At 39.8% G+C, this 23663-nt stretch overlaps 1 protein-coding gene across 1 annotated transcript in view; it reads left to right on the forward strand.

The window, feature by feature from the left end:
- Window positions 1-23663, forward strand: part of LOC109955543 (teneurin-2-like) — a 245147-nt gene that overhangs the window by 103893 nt on the left and 117591 nt on the right. The window contains 1 exon segment of the mRNA XM_020591803.1: window positions 3299-3592. Coding sequence (XP_020447459.1) covers window positions 3299-3592 — 294 coding nt within the window.

The following is a 23663-nucleotide window of genomic DNA, read 5'->3' on the forward strand; positions in this document are numbered from 1 at the left end:
AGTAACTACTGTGAAAGAAGCACAGGAAGATGTCAGGTAATCTTATGGAATGCAAAATGGATTTTAATGGAAGAGATTGCTGTTCATTTTTCATTCCCAACCGTGACCACGACTGTTTCCTAACCATAACTGAGTATTCATTACTGTAACCGAAGCTCTTGTATACATAGCAAATGACTGTAGTAACTTTAACCAGAATGTTTTCCTTAACTGAGTATTTAGTTTAATCCAAACAATGATCTTTCTCTGAGTTGTTGTTGTGCCTAACCAAACTTAATTTTAGCATTGTCACATCATATAAAATGAATTAATTTTCAACTGTGATGTGTAACAGTTATGGCTGGCACAGATAACTTGTGTGGCCCCGCCCATAGGGGCGTAAGATCTGACTTTGTCTTTCTTGAGAGAATGAACAAACAACAAATGTTGTCATTTAATTTGCAGGACCTGTGCATCTCATTCAAAAACATAAAGTGTGTGTGTTTTTTTTTCATGCAGGGCTAAAATTGGTTTAAACGTAGCTTTTGCTGTCTTGCTAGTTCTGCTTCTGTTCCTCTTTTTGTTATTTCTGTTTCTCTTATTATAGCCCCCTCTTTTAAATGTGACTGAACAGACACTGATTGAGGCCCTAGCTGTTTCCATGCACACTGAAAAACAGGCTTGCATTCTGCTGTGAAAACTGTGAAACTTAGTAACTCAGTAACCCTCTATTGTATTTGTCTTCCTCACATTTCACACTCCTCTCTCTTCCTTTGGCTCTTTTCTTCACTCTGCTAGTGAAAAGTATTCAGGGAAGAATTTTACATCATACTGTTTTCGCCGTATAACACATTCTAACGCAGATGTCTGCACACACATAACCCACTTTTTAGTTCTACTAGGTTGCGGTGTGCATCTTTTTTTCTGTCTGTTCTTTCTTTCGGTTATTACTATTTCATTTAATACATTAATATATTACTATACTGATTTAGGTTCTTCTTGTACATCTCGTGTTCTGTTTTCATGTACTCTTGTATTTAACTCAGTCAAACCTGCTGTTCATGTGCACTCTTCCTCTTTTTCACACACACACATACACACACATTATTTTTGTTTTTACCTCTTTTTGCACTCTGCCACTTGTTGTTTTCCCTTCTATCAGTGAAAAGCATTCAGCAAGGCTCTCTAGATCATGTTGCTTTTGCCCTCATAACCTCTAGTGTAGTTTTATTCATAGATACAACACATTCATGTTGAATGCACAGGTCAACAGACAATGAACAGACACAGTGCAGGACTCAAAACACACATTCATGTGCATTGTCAGCGTGTGAAAGACAGCGGTGGTGTCGAGTGACAGGCGGTGATCTGATTAGAATGGAGCACCACGTTTGCCCCCACATCATTCATAATATGATTATACAAACATACGATTGGTTTTCTATTTGTGGAATAACTGAGATAGATTTTCACGTCTGCTTCAACCCCTTGCGCCAATCCATCTTTCTTTGAGACCATGTAGATTGCTGTGGCATCAGGCTGTGTCTGATGGTGATAAGAAGTGAATGGATTTGCATGTGTAATCACTGGTTATGGGATGTTAATTGTACACAACGGTGGCCTGTGGGATACAACATTTGCTGTGTGACTAGCGCATGCACACAAACACGCTAATGCACACACTTTCATGTTGTGTAATGTAGCATTTGTTTAGACTAGAAGATGTGTTTGTGTGTTTGTGTCCAATTATTGTCATTTTAGTTAGATTGGATAATTTACATAAAGAGTTATCCCAGCTGTAATTGTGGTGTAGGCATTTTCAAGTAAGCAGTTCAGTTCAGGATGATTTGCTGACAGATGTAAAAGAACCAGTGTGCTCTACTCTCTCAGGCCTCCTGGAGCTCTCTCCCGTCCTCCTACGATACTTCATCTCAGGTATGAGTTCAATGACTATGGTTAGATCGTGTGTGTGTACACAGTAGCACTATAGTGTAAATTACTAGCAGATTGTAAAAGTCCCTTGTGTTATGAATTGTAAAGAAGGTTTCTTTTTTCATCTTCTATGTTAAGTGGGAGGAAAAGACAATGAAGCAAAGAAGATGAAGAATGGTACTATTGCTTGAAGTCTTTGGTGCCTTTGTATGGTAGCTAGTTGGTTGCTGAGCAAACTGTAGTTTAGTAGCTGAATCCACTTGTGGAGTTATCCACTTGCCTCTGTTCGCTAGTCCAGTCCATCTGTTTGTCTGAGTAGAAACGTAGCGCCTTTCACCACATCCCCAGCTAAGTTTTCTTTCAGGCCCTCTGCTCCTCCTCCTCAGCACTTTTGAGCGCAACTCTTGAGTTTCAGTGAGGCTGTGAAGAGGAGCTGTGAAGATCCAGCAGACGATTTTCATCTGTTTAATTCCTCTTTCTCTGATTGCGTCCGTGCGCCTGATGAGTCACAGTTAACCCAGTCACACAGCTGTGTGATTCGCAGCGCATTGATTCATACAGAGTGCTGCCACAACGCCAACCTCTTGTCACTTGGTTCTTTCGTCCCCCTCCCTCACAAACTGCTAATGAAGTCAATCACAACTGTTTTTCCCCCAATCCCTTTACCACAACAGCTGATGGTGAGCGATTGCATCCACAATACTCTTTTAATTAGTATAGAGAATAAATTGGTTGAGCATGCCTTTTTCCTTAATTGCTTTTTCTTCAGCTTGGATTTAATTGGACTGCAGCACTGTTTATTGATTTCCTTTGATGTGCTTTAATTTGGATAATTTTATATATTTATTTTGGACGTGACAAGTCAGTTTGTCTTGAGGGGGAGAGTGTTAGGCAGCAGGGCCCCCATGTTGCAGCAACCCACAGTATGTTCTGTGAGCCTGGGGCCCAACATGTGATGGCAACTGGGGAAATGATCAAACCCAGAAGGCAGCAAATCGGCTCCACTACAGTCTGAGAGGCCTCACGTGAACAGCTCTTTGATCTCACATCAACACCTCGTGAATGCCAATGCAGAGCAGTAAAGCGAGAGAGGCAGGCATCTAAGCCGGTGTTAACAGGCCTACAGGCCAGTACATATTCCTTCCAGCAGCTAGTGGAATTTGTGCCTGATCCATGCTGTGTCATCTCTCCCCCCCGCCTGCCACAACAAAGCCCAATTTTCAGCCTCCGCCTCCATAGTTTCATAATTAGTGTGCTTCGCTGCATGTGATTGTGGGTTTGTTTGCTAGATATGTGTGTGCATTTGTCAGCATTTGTTTGTCTTCATTTACTGCTTTTACATTGCTCTCTACTCTCCACCTGTGTAACTCCTCACTCTACCTTGTAGGGGGTAACTTCACCCTGGCTGAGCTAGGAGTATGCGAGCCAACTCCTCCTCCGCACCCCGCTGCCGTTCCCTATTGTCCTGACCTGGGCCTCCTCCAGAGGGGGTACTCCCTCAACGCCGGCTCTGATGCTGACTCGGATCCAGAGGGGCCGCTGTCTCCAGAGCGAGCCATCCAGCTGTGGGCCGGACGAGGAGGGGTAAAGTCCCGCCGCAGCTCAGGATTGTCCAGTCGCGAGAACTCAGCCCTCACGCTGACAGACTCTGAGAATGACAACAAGTCTGATGACGAGTCGGGTAGGTCAAAGAACTCTTAAAAGTGCAGTCAAATGGTATATGTATCAAAGTACAGGCCCTTTGATTTAACAAGAAGTGAGTAAGAGAGTGAGTAAAACTTGATGGCAGAATGAGAACAAATCAGGGACGATGCGTGGGACTGATATATTATGATAGTCAATGTTTAAAAGGGATCGTGAGTGAGAACATACATCTTGCGCGAGTTTGTCAATACTGTTAAAATCTTTAGACTACCGCTCAAAATGACAGCCATTAGTTGAATTGTTGGTGAGTTGGATTTATTGATTGAGTCTGTTTCTGATCTGAAGAACAGCAGTTGGTCCCCCCAAGAGAGCCATCCTTATTTTCATCAATAGCACTTAGCCAAAGCCCTCAAACTCTACCCTCTTACACACTTTTCTACTGTGATCTCACCACTGGTCTTCACTCAGTCATTAAAAAGTCTTTTGGATTTTTTGGACATGACAGCTGGCACTGAAGCATTTTAACTTTTGTAATCCAACACCGAGATGCAGTTAGAGAGAAGCTAATCTTCACTTTTCAAGTGCATCCTTTGTTTGAATCTGTGAGAGTGCTGTTCCCAGAGGGAATCTCCTTCCTCTGGCAACTTTGTTTATTGCCAGCTTCCCATTTCCTTGTTAATCCTGACACAGTCGTAAACCGGCGTGCGAGCTTTGCCGAGGTGTCAATGGAGGTTAATGAAAAGTGGATGGAAGGAAAAGCAACAATCTAATTAATTGAATTCTCAGCAGCCACACATATCAGCTGTGGATCAACCTCTGTTGGACTGTGGGCCTCGAATCAGAGACAACATTTCTGGCAACTGATCAAACTACTCAACACCTATTAAACACGTCAAGAAACACCTTCTCCGAGATGCGTCTCTCATCCCACCGCCCGATAATTGCTTTGTGGTTAATTACCAAGCTAATCTTGCAGCCGCAGACACTGCTCTCACTCTCTCTTTCTAAGGGCCAGGAGAACGCCAGTGAGCGCTCGGTTGCAGCATTTTCAAAGCTTGTAAAATTAGATTGTTAATCCAGCTCTACAGTATATTGTGATAATCATTTGCCTGGCATATGATGTCACTGAGTGTTAATTGTTGAGAAGATCAAAGTTCGTTTTCCAGTTTCCCAGAAGAAACTTTGTCAAAAAAACGTTATTTATGAATATTTTTATTCCCCTACAGGAGCCTAACTGTTTGGAGAAATTCATATTGATGGTTATGCAAAACATGTCAAATCAAAGTCAGTTAACTTAAATGCAAGACTTCATCAGTTTGCTGTCTCTAGAGGTATTCAAGGGGACCACCGGCTCACACCTTTAGGCCGTTTCATGGTTTCACAGAACAGACTTACAGTAGATCAGACTTCAGTGTTGCTGTCTCTGTCAGCATGGAGAGATCAGAGGCAGCGCGGCGTGTCTGATCAAGTAAATTTGATAGTTAGCCGCATTGAAAGAGGGAAATCTCACCATTTGCCCAGAACAACCTGTGCTGAAGGCACGTCATACCTCAAAGCACCCACCAGAGCTAACCAGCATGTATGTCATGAGGAGTGTGGGTGCTGAATTTGCATGTGTGTATACATTAATCAGTCTGTTATTGTCTATTTATGTTATTTTGTGCATCTATATGTTTGAGGGTTCTATATATACAAGCCCAAATGGTACACATGTGTGCGGAAGTGTGAAAGAGGAGCAACGGAAGTGTCAAAACAGCAGGGGGAGGATCTGAGGGTCTAATAATAGAGATTGACAGAAGCAGACAGAGAAACAGCATCATAAACACATGCTAACAAATCAAAAAGACAGTGACGTGCTAAAACACCAAACAGCATGCTGCACCACTCTCATCTCGCTACGTCTCTAACAAGCTTCAGAAGTCTCACCTCCACTTGCTTCCCTCGTCTTCATCTCCCTCCTCTCCCACCTTTCGTCTACATTTTTCAAGCTGCTTCTTCTGTCTTCTCTTTGCTCATGCTGCACCTCTCACCATCCCTCATTATGTTCCTGTCAGTACAGCTTGCCAGTATGACTGACAAGTGTCAGTTTAAAGGTCTACGGTTCCCCTCCAAGGCGGGAGTGGACATGTGGATGAATGTGCTCATGTGCCCTATTGCAAAGCTCACCACCAAAATAGAAAGCCCAGAAAACCGGTGACAGATATCATAAACCTCAGGGAAAATCCTATTTGTGTTTGTGTGAGCGTGTGTGTGTGTGTGTGTGTGGGTTGCTTTCAACAGGACAACTGGCTGTTAGCATTCACATTTTGCTTAATAATAGTGATAAGAAATAAACTACAAATGAACTTCAAAATAAGTTACAAATTTGTCTTGATTTCTTGACCCCATTTTTCAGGTTGCCTAACTGCAAATATACAATTTTTAAATGTTTAATTCTGGAGGAGTCTGGAAAACAAACCAAACAAAGCTTCAGTCAATAACAAATTAAAGAGTGTGATCCTTTCAATAGACAGCAGCAGTCAGTTATGCTGCCAGGTGTTTTTGCTGATCTCAACACAATTAGCACCATGTATCTACTGTATCTGCCTAATGTAAACAACCAGAACTCAAATAACTAGTATGAAGTACACTGAATGCTGGTATAATATAGAACCTTTGCATGGATTTATATTCACCAATGCTTTTGTATGTTTATATCTAACGTTATGTGTGTCTGTACATACTAACCAGAGGGAGAGATTGATAAAAACGCAGATGGAGAGACATTAGAACAAGTGCCCAAATATAGTGTCAAATGTGTGTCACTGTCCCTCACTGTGAGGAAAATATTATTTTTATTGTCATACATATACATTATACACATGTACTGTACAATTACATGCACAAATGCACCGAGGCTGGGCAACATGGGTGTAATCAATATAAGGATATCAATAAGATATTTTACTATGTTAATAGTATTCTCAGTGAGCTCCATAAAAATATTAAAACCGGCACTGATTTGCCTCGACTCATGGCTAATGTTTATCAGCTATCAGCCCTGGATTAGTGACAGACCTTCGTTGTTCTTCAAAAATGATTAAAAAACACATAAGGGAAACACCTCTGCACTAGGTGAAATATTTTTCGTTACAAAACCCCAAAGTCTTTGAGCAGCCAGAATTTCCTGACGTTAGCACAAGTCAAAGCTAACTGCGCATGCTTGAGATTTTGCGCAAGATGTCAGCTTTGTTTAAACTCCACTAGCACCTCACACTCAGGTGTTTGCTAATGAAGAAATGTTGCCACCCAATGCAGAGGTGTGTTTCACTTATGTGTTTTTAATCGTTTTTGTAAAACAGAGGTCTGTGGCACAGAAGAACAAGCTAATCCAGACCTGACACGCTGACACACATTAACCATGAGTAGAGGCAGTTTATTGTTGGTTTTATTCTCTGTATGGAGATTGCTGAAAATGCTGTTAATATAGAAAATTACTGGTTATCCTTTAAATAATTTAGGTCCTCTTAGCAGTTTTCTTTTGCCTTCAGTGTTATCTAACATCTTCATCAGCAGTGTGCAGTTGCCACTGAGATCACATGATACAATATTAGAATTGTTATCACGTTATTTTAATATAACCCCAAATCAGAAAATGTTGGGACGGTATGTAAAATCAAAATTAAAACTGAAAATAGTGCTTTGTAAATCATCTGTGTCCTGTATTACGTTGAAAACAATACAGCTGCACATTATTTGATGTGACACCATCAATTTTAATTCTTTGTGCAAAATAAACACTCACTTCAATTCTGGTCCCTGCAACACATTCCAAAAAAAGTTGGGACAGTAAAGCATTTACCACACTGTGATGTTGCTGTTCCTTTTACACTTAAAAGACATTTACAGACTGAGGACACCAAGTGATTAAATGTGTCAAGTGTAATTTTGTCCCATTCTTCCTGCAAACAAGTCTTAAGGTGCGCAACAGTCCTGGGTCTTTGTTGACACAGTTTGTGTTTCAAACTGAGACACATTCTCTACTGGGAACAGATCAGGACTGCAGGCAGGCCAGTCCAGCACTCACACCTTTTTGCTCCACAGTCAGGCCTTCGTAATGTGCACTATGAGGTTTTGCTTTGTCTTGTTCAAATATGTATGGGCATCCCTGGAAAAGATGTTGTCTTGAAGGCAACATACTGTATGTTGTTCTATAATCTCTCTGTATTTTACAGCATTAATGGAGCCATCACAAAAGTATAAGTTACTATTGCTAAGGGCACTGACACAACCCCAGACCATGACAGACCCTGGTTTTTGGACTTGTTGCTGGTAACAGCCGGGATGGTCCTTTTCTTCTTTGGTCTAAAGGGATGATTCTTGATGCAGTGGCGTCTGAGGGATCGGAGATCACGGTCATCCAGCTTAGACGTGCTCCCTTGTCCTTTACATACTGAAATCCCTCCAGATTCCTTGACTCTTTTAATGATGTTATGCCCCGTAGAGAGTGAGATATCCAAATCTCTTCCTATCTTTCTTTGAGGAACATTGTTTTTAAACATTTCAATAATTTTCTCACACATATGTTGTCAAACTGGTGGTCCTCGGCCCATCTTTGCTCCTAAAGGGCTCGGCCTTTCCTGGATGCCACTTTTGTACCAAATCATGATGCAGTCACCTGCTGACATCACCTGTTTCAAATGGGATCATTAGTTCGTTGTTTTACCTCATTATTGGGCCTGAAATGCAGCCAGCCCAACTGTTTTTGGAATGTGTTGTAGGCATCAGGATTGAAGTCGGTGTTTATTGTGAACAAAGAATAAAATTGATTTTATGTATTATCTCAACTTGCTCTCATTTGAGGTTGTAGTTGCCCGGGTGACTGTGGAGGAGCCCAGCTAATCTGAAAAATAAATAAAATTAGGATTTGATTAAAAGAATATATATCTATGTACTGAGTCAGCTGTGGAACATCTATTTGTTGCATCTGAGAAAGTGAAAAAACTAGTTAGCAATCATGCAGAAAGGGCTAAACATTGAGCTAAATTGAAACACATTGATGTATCAGAAAGTGTAAATAATTGAAAATGTTTGCTTGATGTATTAAAATGGTATGCAATATTTACATAATAGATAAATGGTTGTAATGTACAGCTTCAGCTAATCCAAGTGGTAGTACAAATAACCAAGCCAACCTAAAAACTAACACTTCAACTCTATGAAAACATTGTTGCTTCTGTATTTAATGATATTAAATAACATCCAATAATTAAAATCAAATTAAATGAACAGATATGATGATGTCAGCTTCATCTGGCAGGACTGTGGGGTTACATGAGAGCAAAGGTTGGGATCCGCTTCCCTGTAGTACTATATTCAGCTTTTTCTGGTTTGGTTGTAGTTTCAGTTTAATAGTTTGGTAGGTTAAGATACTTTGAGTAATTTATTTCAACAACTTTTGCAAAATAATAACAGTACAACGTGACACAATATAGTTCCACTGAAACACCACAAAAACAATAAGAATCACTGTCCTGCCCAGATATGCACATCCATGCACAGACATGCATAAACACAGACTGAATTTCAAAGAAAGATTTTGAACATAACATGCTGAAAACAGCCACAAAAGGTATTTTTTGTAGCTCAAAAACAGAACTGTAGATGAACAGTGGTACCTTACTGTAGTGTGCATATGTACAATATCCCCATTCAGAAGTTTTCTCTTCAGATTTCTGGCATTGGTTATATCAGGCTCTAAACCCAAACTTTGTTATTATTTTTACATTTGTTTTTTCTTTCATTTACTGCTAAATTCCAATTACCGACAAGTATGTAAAACCTGTTAATTTAGTTTCCTAAATGCAACTCAGAGGTTTCAAAGTTTCCCTACTTCCAGTTTTATTGTCGAGTATTGAATAAAGACACTTCACTTTTATTGCCCCTTCCAGACACTATTAAAATAAAGAGACTAGAACGTTGACTTGGCAGAGCCAGTGCTAGTTCTGTTTGCACAAGCAACACAGTGAGACAAACAAATATGGGCATAGCGAACAACGCTGGGAGATTTCATTTTGGCAAAGTGGAGGAAGAGATTTACTGTCACACTGTCCACTGCCTCATAAAACGTCCGTCTGGAAACACAGGCAGGAGAATGGAAGTGCTTGTAAATTCCCTCAGCAGCACCTGATGGCCGCATCCAGACTGCATTGATCAGAAGGGAGAATGATTAAAACATGCATTAGATGAAATAAGATCAGGCTTGGACATTGATTTAAACCTAAAGCCCAGGGCAGACTTTACAACCACAGTCCAACCAGTGCTCTGCACATTCTTGTATATGTGTGGGCACATATGCCTTGGAGTTTCCTTCTCATTATATGGAAGCCTATTCAGGAAGCAGGCAGAATCTAATTCAACTTCAACATTGTTTTATGTCAATAAATCTTGGCTTTATTCATACAGTCAACTTTATAAACACAGACAGGCACTGGGCGCGCTGTGCTGTCGAGGCCCAATCACACATGCATGCTGATTAGCTGCTTTCAGACAATCGCCGACTCCTCCTTCCTTCTCTGGCTCAATCTCTCCATCTGGTTGACTGGATAATAAATCATAGGGTAGTATTGTGACATATGTGACAGGATGTATTAATCTCATAATTAGAGAATGAAAAGGTGGCACTAAATTTAGGCCGGCCTTTCTGCCTAATCCTAGCCCACATCTGGGCATGCTCAGTTGCCTGGTCTCCCTAATAGACCCCTCTTTATTATTTTTACTCTTAAAAGCTGTTGTTGTTGTTTTTTTTTTTGACAATGTAGAAAAAACTTTGCCCCTTTCAACATCTGCAGTGATTTTTTTTTTTTTTTTTTTTTTCTGTAATTACGCTTTGTAAAAGCTGAGCTGGGCAAAGTGATTCCTGATTAACTAATCAAATCTACTAGCACAGGTGGCTGTGTCTGCTTCCTGCACTCTGTCCATTTTTTTATTTTTGTATTTTGTGTATGTGTGTGTGTGTGTGTGTGTGTGTGTGTGTGCGCGCCATAGCATAAATAAACAGCATAAATCTAACTAAATCAAGCATGTTCAAGTCAACTGATGTTTTTCATTTTTTCTTTTTCTTTGTTTTTCTTTACTTTAGAGAGTATTTACTGTATATAAGTGGACCACTGAAAGGATTGTCTTGCAATCAGGGTAGATTAAGATAATCCTAAATTATGATCATTTTGATTTTGAATGAAAAATTCCTCCATGCAATACAGATTGTAATCCTATGTCAGACGGTGATTGTAAGACCCTTTTCTTTTCAGTGCAGCCACTCTCAACATCAGTAACTCGGTCCATGCAGCTCCCGTCTTTCAAATTCAAGCAACACTTATTGACTTGGGCTGGTGAGGTCCACCAAGACCACTGCTGTCCCCTCAGGGTCTCTGCAAGTGTGTGTGAGTAAGAAACTGAGAGTGAGAGCTTGTATGTGTGTCAGGAGGGTTGGGGGCATTAGCCTCTGATTGAGTTTTCAGAAAGCAACGTGGGGTGCGAAAGGCTCGACAATGGTCTAACAGAATTAGTAGCTTGTGATGAATGGTGTGTGAGAGCAGCACTGACAGCTCGCTTTCACAAACACACACGACTGTGAGAGCGTGCGTGTGCATTCATGTGCGTGCATGTACACCTCCATACCTCACCCATTGGTTCAAGGACTTTTTGTCCGTGCAGCGAGAGCTACACATGCCGGAATTAGCAAAGCAGTGATGGACATGCACCCACTTAGATGCACATGCGGCGTGTGTTTCTGTCCGTATTTGTCTTTGACTTACGCTTAGCTGGTGAGATCAATAAAGACTGGTCTATTCACCGTATGAACACCACACTACAAGTTCATACACTCACACAAACAGAGTGATGAAAAAAAAAACATTCAGGGCCCCCATTGTGTATCTCAGACTCAAGACATTGTAGGACCGGAGCTGATATTAAAGTGAAGGCCAATAATAGATGCACACAAAGGCAGGCACACACAAGCAGTCAAGTGCACAGCCACACACAGATGCATAAGAGTAGTGTTTAATAAAAGCCCTGGGATATTGATCACAGTAGATGGATGCTAACTCACAATAAAGGGAGGCAGCCTGGAGTAAAAGAAAGAATAGAAGAAGAGGAAAACATAAATGATAAATAAATGGAAAGACGAGGGACAGCTTTTCACATAAAGCAGACAATGAAGGTATTCAAAAAATTTGTTATTGTGTGTACTTAGTGATGAAAGCAGGCGACGGCTGCATCTGCAGTGAAGGCACACCCATACTAACAGTATTATTATCAGGTAAAGGAGTCACAAAAGTGGTGAAATATCATTGGCGTCGGACTTGTAACTTGCTGACGACTATGCTGACGCCCTAATAGGGAATTTAGTGAGCCATAATGGCCTTTCATGCCATCTTCAGACCTGCCAGGGAAATAGAGAGGAAAGCGAGAGAGAGAGAGAGAGAGAGGAGCACTGAGAGCAAATTGAGAATTCTCCAGCCAATTATGTGTGATCATATTTTCCTCTGCATGGTGCTGAAACTACTTTTGTAGTTTAATGGTCAGCGCTTTGCCTCCTAATGAAGGCTGGAGGTATCAGATTGAGAGTAAGAATGAGGAAAAAGGTGGATGATAGGAGGGTGGAGGGCCACTTTCACTTCATATTTGTTTGGTTTTCCAACCATATCTTTGTATAAGTTTTACTTCAGTTAAAACATCCTGTTCTTTTTTTTGCCATTTGTTTTATGTTTTCATTATTTAAACTCATACTTTTCTTCTCGGTTTCTTCTTTCTTTTTTTTCTCTCTTGCTTTTTTTTCTTTCTTTCCTCCATCCCTTCTTCCTCCAGCTTACCTAGATGATGAGGAGGATGAGGATCCATTTGGAGACTACGTGATAAGTAAGTCACATCTGACTGCAGCCTCTGTTAGAATACTCAGCCCACTTTAGGCCTGTGAATGTGCTTTCATACCTTTTGCGTGTGTTGTTTTGTCTATTAGTTGATGTTTTTATGAAAGAAAGGCTGTTGCACACAACATGACAGCTTCTATCTGAGCTCCAACTGAGAGACCATGACATTATCACTTAGAGTCTTACTTTTTTTTAAAAAAAGAATGAAATCACATATTGCTGTGATTGTCATTCACATCTCTACAATCAAAACATTGTCAGGATGTTGGTGCTATAGAAAAAGGGGGAAATAATTGGTTTCTGTACATTACTCTTGTGCTTTATCTGATACAAGTCGAGGCCATTGTTCTTTTTTTACATGCCTCATCTACATTTACAAGCTCTTTTCATTATGATCTCCTGTTCATTAGCACACTGGCCCAACTAGTTAATATCTTTGCACTTGATCAGAGGAAATTTCCCAGAGGATCCTTTTCTTTTTCCTCCTCTGCCACTGAAGTCAGCCGTATTTACTTGTGTCTTGGAGATTGTTTGTCTCTATGAGTGTGAATTAGTGTTAATGTTTGTGTTATTGGGCTGTGGAGTTCTCATCTGTTTTCATTAGTAAGATCAGAGTGGTAGGAGGGAGTGAGAGTAGAGCGTGTGCTGGAAAAGAAGGAATATAGATCTTTGTGTATGTTAGGCAGTAGGTTTTTTTTTATACCTAGAGGTTTGAGTAAAAGGATTTTTCTACACATTACATAAAGGTAAAACGTAATGCTTAAGGTCACAACCTTTAAGTGAATAGAAAGGAAGAAACTGATGTAATGGAAGCAAAGAGCCGAGGAGATAATGGAGCACAGGTTGTCTGCTCGGGATCATGTTAAAGTTAATCTTCTAGAAGCACCAACTGATAGGAAGAGGCGAATTTATATACTACTGCACAGTCACAGGGACACACGTTTGCAATCGTTGAACGCACACATGCATGCAGCAGATAATAAAAGTGATACCAAGAAATATGCAGTTGCTTCATTTATTCTGATTTACATGTATAGGGTAATGGAGAGTAATGACACTGACACGTCTGAATGAAACTTCTTTTAATAATAATTCACATACTTTGTACTTCTGGTTAAATTAAATATGAGGCAAAGTTATCCCAGCTGATATTTACAGATGTTAATTTCCCTCTGTGCCATACATTATTACTTTCTGTCTGTGAAAATAGAAATATACTATTTGCTGTGCACGGTCTCAGTGGTTTCTGGTGAGTAAATATTCTTTGGAAATGAAAGTCTTGAAATATACTTTATTTATCATATGGCACATACAGTAAACAGTACCTGGGAAGGGTAACATCTAAAACCATATTAAATTCAGATACATTTTCTTTAAATATCAACAGAATGTAATCTCAAACCAGCTCTTTTACATCAGAGATCCAGAAAGATGATGCGTGTGATGAAACGTTCTAATTACCTGAAGATACCGTTCTTCACCGATACTGATATAGAGGATACAGTGCTATCAACAGCTGACAACTGTACAAATCAAACACTCTCATTCTCCTACCACCACTTTTGCCATTATTAAAACAGTATTTCATTTTAGTACGTTTTAACTTTACAGCTCTTCAGCCGCATTCAGTTTCCAACAGGAGCTACCCTGGCTCAAAGATTTATTCCCAAAGCAAAGTGCTCAGTTCTTTTAAGAAGTAAGGTCCAACATATACATTGAACTATTATTGTAATGAATTGTTCTTTTTGAAAATAACTCAAAATTAGGGACAAATATATTTATTCATATAAGTAACTGGCCGGTTGTTTACACCCTTCTTAAAATAACATTTACCAGAATACAGAATGTGATGTAAGAATTTCTGAGTTATTCCAACATTTGTACAGAAACCTATGTCACATGTCCAGAGAATGAACACCTGTGACTGTAGAGGGCTTCAGGCTACAACTGGCAGATACAATAGGTAACAGTGTTGGTGCTTGATACTGTCCATAGGTGTGAACAACAGCCATTAGCAGTACATCGACTAAACCATTACATCGTTTACTGGTTCAGAAAATGTGAATGTGAAGCCCAGTCCAATAATTTGTTGCTTATTCCTTGAAATATGCAGGATTTTTGTTTATTAGACTCATTAAGGGGTTAGCATCTGCCAACCTGTGAATTTACAGCAAATGGGACTTTTAATTAGCTTTATTCAGTGTGTTTGAAATTTCAGCTTTTGCTGTTAAAGTAATGGTGTCCTTTATATTTAGAAACACTAGCACCATGTAGTGATGGCAGTGTTGGTCTATTGGTAGATCCACACTTTGTTCCAGACTGAAGTATCTCAACAAGTATTGGATGATCAGCCATAACATTTAGTATGGACAGCTTTTCCGAATTTCCATCAGCCTTAACTGCACTTTGTTTTAGTGCTAATATTGCACGTATTACCTGCTCTAGACTTAATCTTGTTTAAATATACAGAGGTATCAGTTACCCATAGATAGAACATAGATGCACGAAAAAAGGCTCAGATTCTTAGTTGGAAAAACACCAGAAAGCCGACAGCCTTTCAGACAGAAATTAACAGCAACAAAACATCCTTAACAGCAACACAGTATTCAAAATAAAATGTCTTAGTCTATTTCTGTTGCTTTATTCTTCTCTCAGCCATCAGTGTATCATGAGTCTGTTTTGCTTATTGAATAGTCTCATAATACATAGAGAAAAAGAGCGAGAGAGCCCCGAGAGGAGAGTCAAGGACTAGAAACGCACAAAAGATGCTATAGAACTGGTACCACCACAGGCTGAAATGTTGTCACGTTCACAATATGAGATAAAAGAGGAATTAAGTTTTATGAATAAAGCCACTGCGTGGGGTGTTTTTGTATGTACTGTTATTTTCTCTAATACTCGTGTTTGTCACTCTACACGGTAAACACTGTATAATTCCACCATGTAGAGATGATAGAAATTACCTTGAACTACAAAGGGCAGTCTTATTGATTTTAAGAAATATTGTCTCTAGAAGAAAGTCTGGGATTTATAATACTGTTTGGCCTTTTTTATTTTTTTTTACTACTCTTCCTTTTACAGTATCAGGCTTAAATCAAGTGTTTAATAGTGTGTAAAAGGCAGTAAAGGGCCGGACACATTAATGTGAGTCAATTAAAGAAATTCATATTAATGAATCAACATGTCAACCTTTTCATCCCTGCAGAAGCTTTTGTGTGTCTACGTCAAACTGTCCAAACTGTTCGATTTCATCCAATTTGTGTTTGTCTGAATGAACCGCTGTGACAAGCAGATACAATTATAAGAGAAATTGTGTCAAGGAGTGCAGAAAAACATGCTTTATATGACTTTACATGGCTGTTTAAGGGGAAATTTAAGAGGTACATTTACAGCGGTGCTTAATTCAGATGCTGAGGTATGCAGAGACAAAGTTTGCAGTCCATGTGTTTTGCATGACAACAAAGGGGCAAAAGTCTGGAGAAAACCCTGTGGGACAAGTACTGTAATAAAAAAAAAAGTATGAGCTGTGGTGCAAAGTAACGGGGTGTTTTTTTTTTATGAGAGCAAATCAGAGTGAATAGAGGAGTGAAGCTGTGGCAGGCCAGATATCATTCAGAGGTTGTTTTTGTCATTTTTAGAAGGAACGACTCCAGCAGCTGTCACTTTGTTGTTCTAGCATACAAATATGAAAATACAATAAGAAATGAGAATCTGTATCATCTTAAACAGAATGGTGTTAACAGTGTAGTTAATAAACCTTTTTTTTTTTTTACATATTTTAAAAATAGAGCACATCCAGCACATGTTCATCCAAAAAACTCAGCTACCCTTTGCCACCCTATTAGTCTCTGCATCAGCATGTAACAGCTGTGCTTGGCGTTCAGTGCTTCCTCCTCCAGCAGAGTGATTATGACAGGCTGATTGGTATTTTGTTTTCTTCGGGACGAGAAGATCAATGTGGGGCTGATAGCGAAGGCTGGGTGAGGAATGGAGAGAAGGGATAAGAAAAAAGGGGACGAAGCCTTGTCACATTCAAGTAGGAAACAGGGATCCAGGGATTTTAGTGGAGGAGAGGATGGAGTTAAATACAGATGATTTTAGCAGATTGCAGGAGAGAATGGAGAGTAATTGATAAAGAATGAGATGAGCTAAGGAGGAGGAGCGATTGAGAGGAAGATCCAGATTTAACAGTACAGTAGAAGGAATGGCTGAGGATTAGCATTCTGTGACTGTTTCTGAGCACCTAGATAATCTCTGCTGTCCAGCAGAGCACGATGGGAAGCCCACCACTGCCATGGGGGATGAGGCCTACCCCCAGGCTAGTCACTGTGTGTGTGTATAAGTGAGTGTGCTTGTGTGCAACTCGTAGTCTAGGTGTGGCAGGTGGAATGAGGTGTTGATTCCATGCAACCCTCTAAGCTGCTTGATGGATATGCCCTGCGGGTGGCACGAGGAAGGCGTGGCACCGGGGCTTTTCTTCTTCAATGTCATGATGCCCCGTAGTCCAGAGCTAGTTTATCACTGACTTTTTAGTTTCCTCTATGACTTAAAAGAGGAAAAATCTGCAATCCAGCATAATAAGTGCACACATTTTCCTTGTGTGCGCAGTGAGGAGGAGTTAATGGACAGCTCCTTACAGAGCTTTAATCTATATTGATTTGTGCTTCATGCTGTCTCATCGGATGGTAGCGCAGCGCTGCAGGACACAGCACAGCAAGGCGAGGCATGGCATGGTGTTACCCTACAAGTCTCTGCTGGCCAGTGTTTGTTTATGTGTGAAAGAGAGTAAGAGAGTTCTTGATATTTAAATACAGTCTTATAGCAAAGTCAAACATTTTCACTAAGAGAAACAGCCAGGGCTTATAAGCACATACTACAGTATAGCGCACACGAAACTAGAGCAGGTCTTTGTTAGGTCTGCATTAAAGGGACTTGAACACTCTCTCTTGCTTCTCACTAGTCTGAAGCTCATGGGCTTGTTAAACATTAAGTACCTACAGTAATTCATTTAATTTGCTTTGATTAGACAGTTATTTTCTCCGCGGTATTGGCACAGACAGAAGTAGTTCATTTCCTGCATTCTCTTCTTAGTAACTTGTTAAAATTGAGTCATAATGAATGGCAAAGTCATTGACCGCAATGCTTGTGTTTTCCCTTATTTTATCTGAAGTACTTTTAGCAGTGAATCGGTTTCTTGAGGGGAATCGTGGTGAACACGGTTGAACGTCTCCTGTGTGTTGCTCTTAAAGATCAGGGGATTTTTGCATAGATAAACCTTTCTGAAATTTGCCACCTTGCATCTCTGGTCAGTTTTTAGCTCTTGAATCATCAGCTTCAGCTCCAGATGGAGGTTCTTTGGAGGCTCCATTCACTTATTTTCTGTTAAATGATGTTTTGGGGGAGTTTTCTTATCCAATTCTAGGGTCTAAAGGTTTGTGGGCTGCTGTATATAAATAAAATTGGACCTGACAGTGAATGGTAGCCTAGTATCAGAGTCGATATTGTGCTTCCTTAACATTAGGGAACTTCATAGAACTGGCTAAGATATTCTTAATTTTACTCACCCATATGGGTCAAACTTCAAAACCTCTGGACTGCTCACTTCCCATTGTGCAACTCAGGAGTATCTTTTCCTAGAAACACCATAGCTGGTGCTTCCAGGTTGTAATGTACTATAGGCATTCTATTAAAAGATTATAACCTAGGCAAAGCAGAGATTTTTGGTACAACCTCTGCCACTGCCAAGATGCATTGGTGAGAAAAAAAAGGCTACAAGCCGAAATGTGTTGGTCTTAACGTTAAAGTTCGTCTTTAATTTTTAACTTTAAATTGGAATCACTTATATAACTTTTCCATTTTCAATTTCACACCATATTATTGTTATTAAATCTCTTAACCTGTCAGATGCTGGTTTTCACAGTGTGTGTGAGATGAAGACCACCTTGTGTTTAGTATTTTTGGCTTCTCTGTTCATTAATGAACATAACCCTCTGCTCAGGCACTGTATGGATTACAAGCGAAGAAACGGCCCCTGATTAAATCCACACTGTTCAGCATAAAAACACAATAGCACTATCAATATTTCTGTTAAAAACCATGTCTTTTCCACTCAATACTTGCTTAATAAGTTGGCGTTGTTTAACTGGGAGTTAAATGGGATGAAAGAGAACAGATGAATAAATCTATATTACAGCCCCTAACCTCTGATTATGCAAGCCCTTTTGTTTTGCCACTTAATGCTCAGAACTGGCTGAGCATCAGACAAGTATCTGACTTTATCTTCCATCTCTATGACTGAGCATGGAGAAAGGCTGGCACCTCAGCTGGTCTGAGATCTCCCTGTCTAAACTCTTTCCATGTCTAAGCTAATATCAGCTGCACAGGCAGTGGAGCTCAAGTCCAGGAAATGAAGGGTTGTGACTTTTTGGACCTTTATCAGCTGCTTTGGTTTGGCTGTTTTCTTGCTGTCTTGACTTTGCAAATACATGCAGGAGAAGCATTTTAGTCTGTTTTCACTCCTCACTTTGTGCAACAGTGTGCAGTACCTGCCCCACCAGTTACAATCAATAGTAACTCGATTATGGTTATACCTAATCAAAGGGTCAGCCTATAGACTACTACCCAACCTCTGTCCCCAGTGGTCTCTTTGCATACTCATAACTATCTAGTTTACCAGCTGTAATCCACTATAATCAATATCAGTGCAAACATAGAGTCTCAGCTGATCTCTGAGATCTGTTGTAGGACCAATCATGACATATTTTAATAGATTGCTATTGAACTATGAAAAGGCAAATTGGTCGCATTCCTCATTTAGGCTACCAGGAAAAACTGCATCATACATGTAACCTGTACAGTGCAGGTGTATAAACTATGGAGTGACGCAATCAGAAATAACAATGACTTTCAGGTAAAAGTGTAAACGTTATCCCCTGAAAGCATACATCAATAAGCTGCTGTGGATATAATCATCACCAGCTTTATATTTATTTCATCAATTATGTAGGATTACCAAGGCCAAACAAAATCTGTGCCCGCAGAATTCTGATGAGACCTCTGCAGATTTTAAAAAGAAAGTAAAAACTGTATGCATGTGTTTGCCCCCACCTGCATGTGCACAACAGTTGTTTGATGTTGTGAATGTTTTTTTGGTCATTTTCCAAGCCAGGGATCTGACATTGACATCTACTTCACACCTTGATTGGCTCGTTGCACATCTCTGTCTGGCGCTTCTTTTTCATTCCACATGAAACAATCTGTGCCACTTCTCATGTTACCTTCTAGTGCTGTTCCCCTCAGTAGCTTCTGTGAACAACCCAGGTTAATGTCTGTTAACAACGATATTAATGTCCCCCTGATGAGATTGTCTGAAAACGTGCACCGTTATCCCAACTATCCCCACCTCCTCCTGTTTATATGCGGTGGTCGATAGCCTACCTTGTCAAACATTTCTGCCACCACACTTCCAAACTAACACCCTCTTCTTCTCAAGTATATTATTTGAAACACTTAATCAGCACTAAAGGAAACTGAGGCAAAGAGAAGCAGGCATTCAAAGGTTATAGATGTTATGTTAACAGATATATTCAGCTGGCAACATTTCTTATATGCAGTGTGTTGGACTGGACTCATCGATTTTAATTTTAGCCACCTTTAGGCTATGTTTAGGATAGATAAACAGAAACTCAATATTAAGTTCCTTGTATTAGGATCTGAATAAGAGACACTTACTCTCCCTTTATTTTAGTTATTATTTAAATGCAAATCCAAAATCACAAATCACAGGTATATTAATTCGTACACTTACATGAAATTGAACAAACACAAACAAACAAACAAATACGCCCTGCTGCTGAGAAGGAAACAATAACCTTTGTTTTGTTATTGGTCAAAACATAGTATTGTGTCCTTATAGACACACTTACATTGTTTGTTTATTATACAGTGTAATAATGTACAGTACCTGGATTACAATTCACTTAGCCACATTACCATTCTTTAGTCCACATTTGCAATTTTAATATATACAATTTAAAGACCAACAAATAAATAACTGACATAACCGTATAGGTTCATTAAATTGCATTAGCACCCTTTTAACTTAACATCGGTTTATCTCATATTCCTTATTAAATATATTTTCTTTATTTTCAACAATCTTGTCTCTTATAATATGTAATAATTGATACCTCTAAGCAGTTTAAAGAAACAGTCTATTTGGACTCTTCCATTCTTGAACTTGCTATAAACCCCATAGAAAATAGTTGTATGTACTTAAATGAACCCAGCTACTATACTATAGGTATCGTACAATAAAAATGACCTGGGACACCTCAGCATGCAGATCCCAAAACATAAAACAGAGTCCTTATGTTCTTTTACACCTTTAGAGCGTACTATCATCAGTTAGCCTCGTTCTTTATAATCCTAAATGTGTATGAATTTCCTTTACCCCAAAACTAAGGTTAATGGAATTTGACTGAAAAAGGTATTAGTAAATATTGGAAATTGATGTTAAACATGTTTAAATGTTTGTATAGCCAATTTGACAAATTGACAAATAATTAAGATTAGAACCTTGTTGGTCAGAGCACTACACTGTTAGATGGGAAAAGCCTTTATATCATCTTGCACCTGTAAACCATGCTGCTCCAAAAACAAATAAGCATTCAAATTAGCCGCACACAGAAGCTAACATAGAAGGTCAGTGTTGATATAGACACTTTCTGTCCTTCTGCCATCAGATAACATTTTCCTGCACATTTCAGCAAAGGGCTAAATTAGAATCATCCACCCAGATCAATATTAGTGTGCTGCAGACACCCATGGGCGTAATTACTGCAATCCAGCCCTGTGGGCGTACTGTATTGGAACTGAACTGACCGACTGGGGGACAGCTACGGCCTAGCTATGCACATCCGAGGAGAAAGGAGACATGACGCTCTGAAGTACAGTTTAACACAGAGGACAAAATACACATGGAAATTTGCATTAAAAAGAGAGAAACTGTGAAAGTCTCACAGCATGTCGTTAGCTATTCAGTATAATCTTACTTTCAGTCTCAAGTCCTTTTGTATTTTGTCATGAGTCCACAGATTGATTTTACTTACATCTGATTCCTGGCCCTCTCTCTTTCTTCTTTCACTTCTTGCTTCTCCACACCATTTGGGAGTGAACTGCATTTTGAATTTCCTCATCAATGTAACTGACCTGAGGTGTTGAGATCACTCCAGTGGCACCACTTATTTGTCTGCTGCCGCAGGACATTTCCACCACCTGGATGCTGTTTGCTTTTATCTACCATATTCTGTTTTTTTTTTGTTTTTTTTGCCTCCAAAATAGCTCCCTCCTGCTCGGCCTTCAACTATTCATTCTCCCAGTATGCTTGTTAGCTCAAAAGCTACAGAATATCAGTCCCTATCAGAGTGAAAATGTCAAGAAGTGTGCAAGAGAAAGATTTCTGTGTGTTTGTTTTGTAGATTCACCTGATCTTTCAGTCTTTTGCTCTGCCAATAGCTCAGTATGTTGTGTATGAGCAGGCATGCTAGTACCTCAGTCACTGTTTTTGTTTTGTTCGTTCGTGCCTAAGTTTGCGTAGGCATGCATGTCTGCAAGTGTGAGTCAAAGACAAGTGTTTGACTTTTTGAACAGATTTCATCTCTGCCTTTCTTCTCTATTATTTGTTTCATTGCTTTTGTTCCCACATCTTTCAGTTCTTCACACATTTGCTGGATCTCTTCCGTTTTTTCCACCAAACTCGAATTCATCATGAAAGCATCGCATGGCCTTCTGAGGCCAAATATAGATGGTGGCATCTTTCATTTATTTTTCAGTTCACGTTCTCTTTCACATTTTCTCTCATATATACATATGCTGTGTCTATTTATTCTACTTGAACAAAGCTGGACTTCTAGATGAAAACAGGTGTAGCATGTTTCTGCCATCAGTTATGCTAAAACTGATTTTGAATGGTTTTGGAACATTCAGTGCGTCGCACAACCTATACACACACACACACACACACACACACATGCGTTCACATACATACACACAGAACCACACAGTACATCAGTTAACAATTAGCCCTGAGTGTGCTTGACTCTGTATGTTAAGGATCCATCCAAAGATTGGTGGTGTGGGATGAGAGGTATGAAAAGTGAGAGATTATTCACCCTTTCCAATACACCCACACACAAACACACACACACACACATACGTATGTATGCACTCAACTATTTCCCTTATCTCTTACCCTGTCTCTGTCATGTGATTAAAAACAAAATCCCATTTTGCTTTCTCAGGCCCACACATTGCCACTGTGACACAGTGAGGTGCACATTATGAGTCTAACTAGCTCTGTAGCGGTGTCACATAGCCAAGTCCCTGTCTAATCAGGCCACTTACACTCACACACACACACACACACACACCCGTACAGAAACATACATGTGCACACTTTGCGGAGGCCATGTGCTGGGATGATGATAGAGGGTTGGCAGTTGGAAGACAGACAGCAGACGCTGTTCTTCGACATCAAACGTCTCAGAGCAGAATCTCACTTTCATGCCTACTCTCTCTCTCTCTCTCTCTTTCTCTACCTCTCTCTGTCACACACGCATACACAACAACACATATTTCCTCTGATCTTGCTGCCAAAACTCAAAGACTTGGAAGAGCTAACACACAAACAGGCACATACAGACCGACATATACTCGAACATTATAAAGTCTTGAATTAAATTTCATCAGCCGCGGCTGAAAACCACTCTGTGAGGTGTAAGTACAAGTTTTATATGTGACTTAAAATCAGTCAAAACATTTTTTCCTCCCTAAGACTGAATCCAATCAAGCATCATGATTATATCTGCAGAGACAGAGACAGACACACATGACAAACATAAGCACACGTGCAGTAAGCATACACTGCCTAAACCTACATACATTACACAAAATAAAATCAGAGGCACTCTTATAATGTGTACAGATGGGTGGCACATTAAGGGAAAAATGTGTATAAGTAGGGAGATTTAATTAATTTAACTGTATTGTAATACAAAGTAATACTGTAATATGCATACAAAATGCGAATCATATGCTGTGACCTTCGCACTCACCAGATCCCACCCCGATGGCAGATTTTGTACAGACATGTTGGACGGCGCTCTCTACCACCAGAACCATAACAGAATGAGGGAT

The sequence above is a fragment of the Monopterus albus genome, unplaced genomic scaffold (assembly GCF_001952655.1).
Source record: "Monopterus albus unplaced genomic scaffold, M_albus_1.0 scaffold2.1, whole genome shotgun sequence".
In the NCBI taxonomy this organism is placed as follows: domain Eukaryota; kingdom Metazoa; phylum Chordata; class Actinopteri; order Synbranchiformes; family Synbranchidae; genus Monopterus; species Monopterus albus.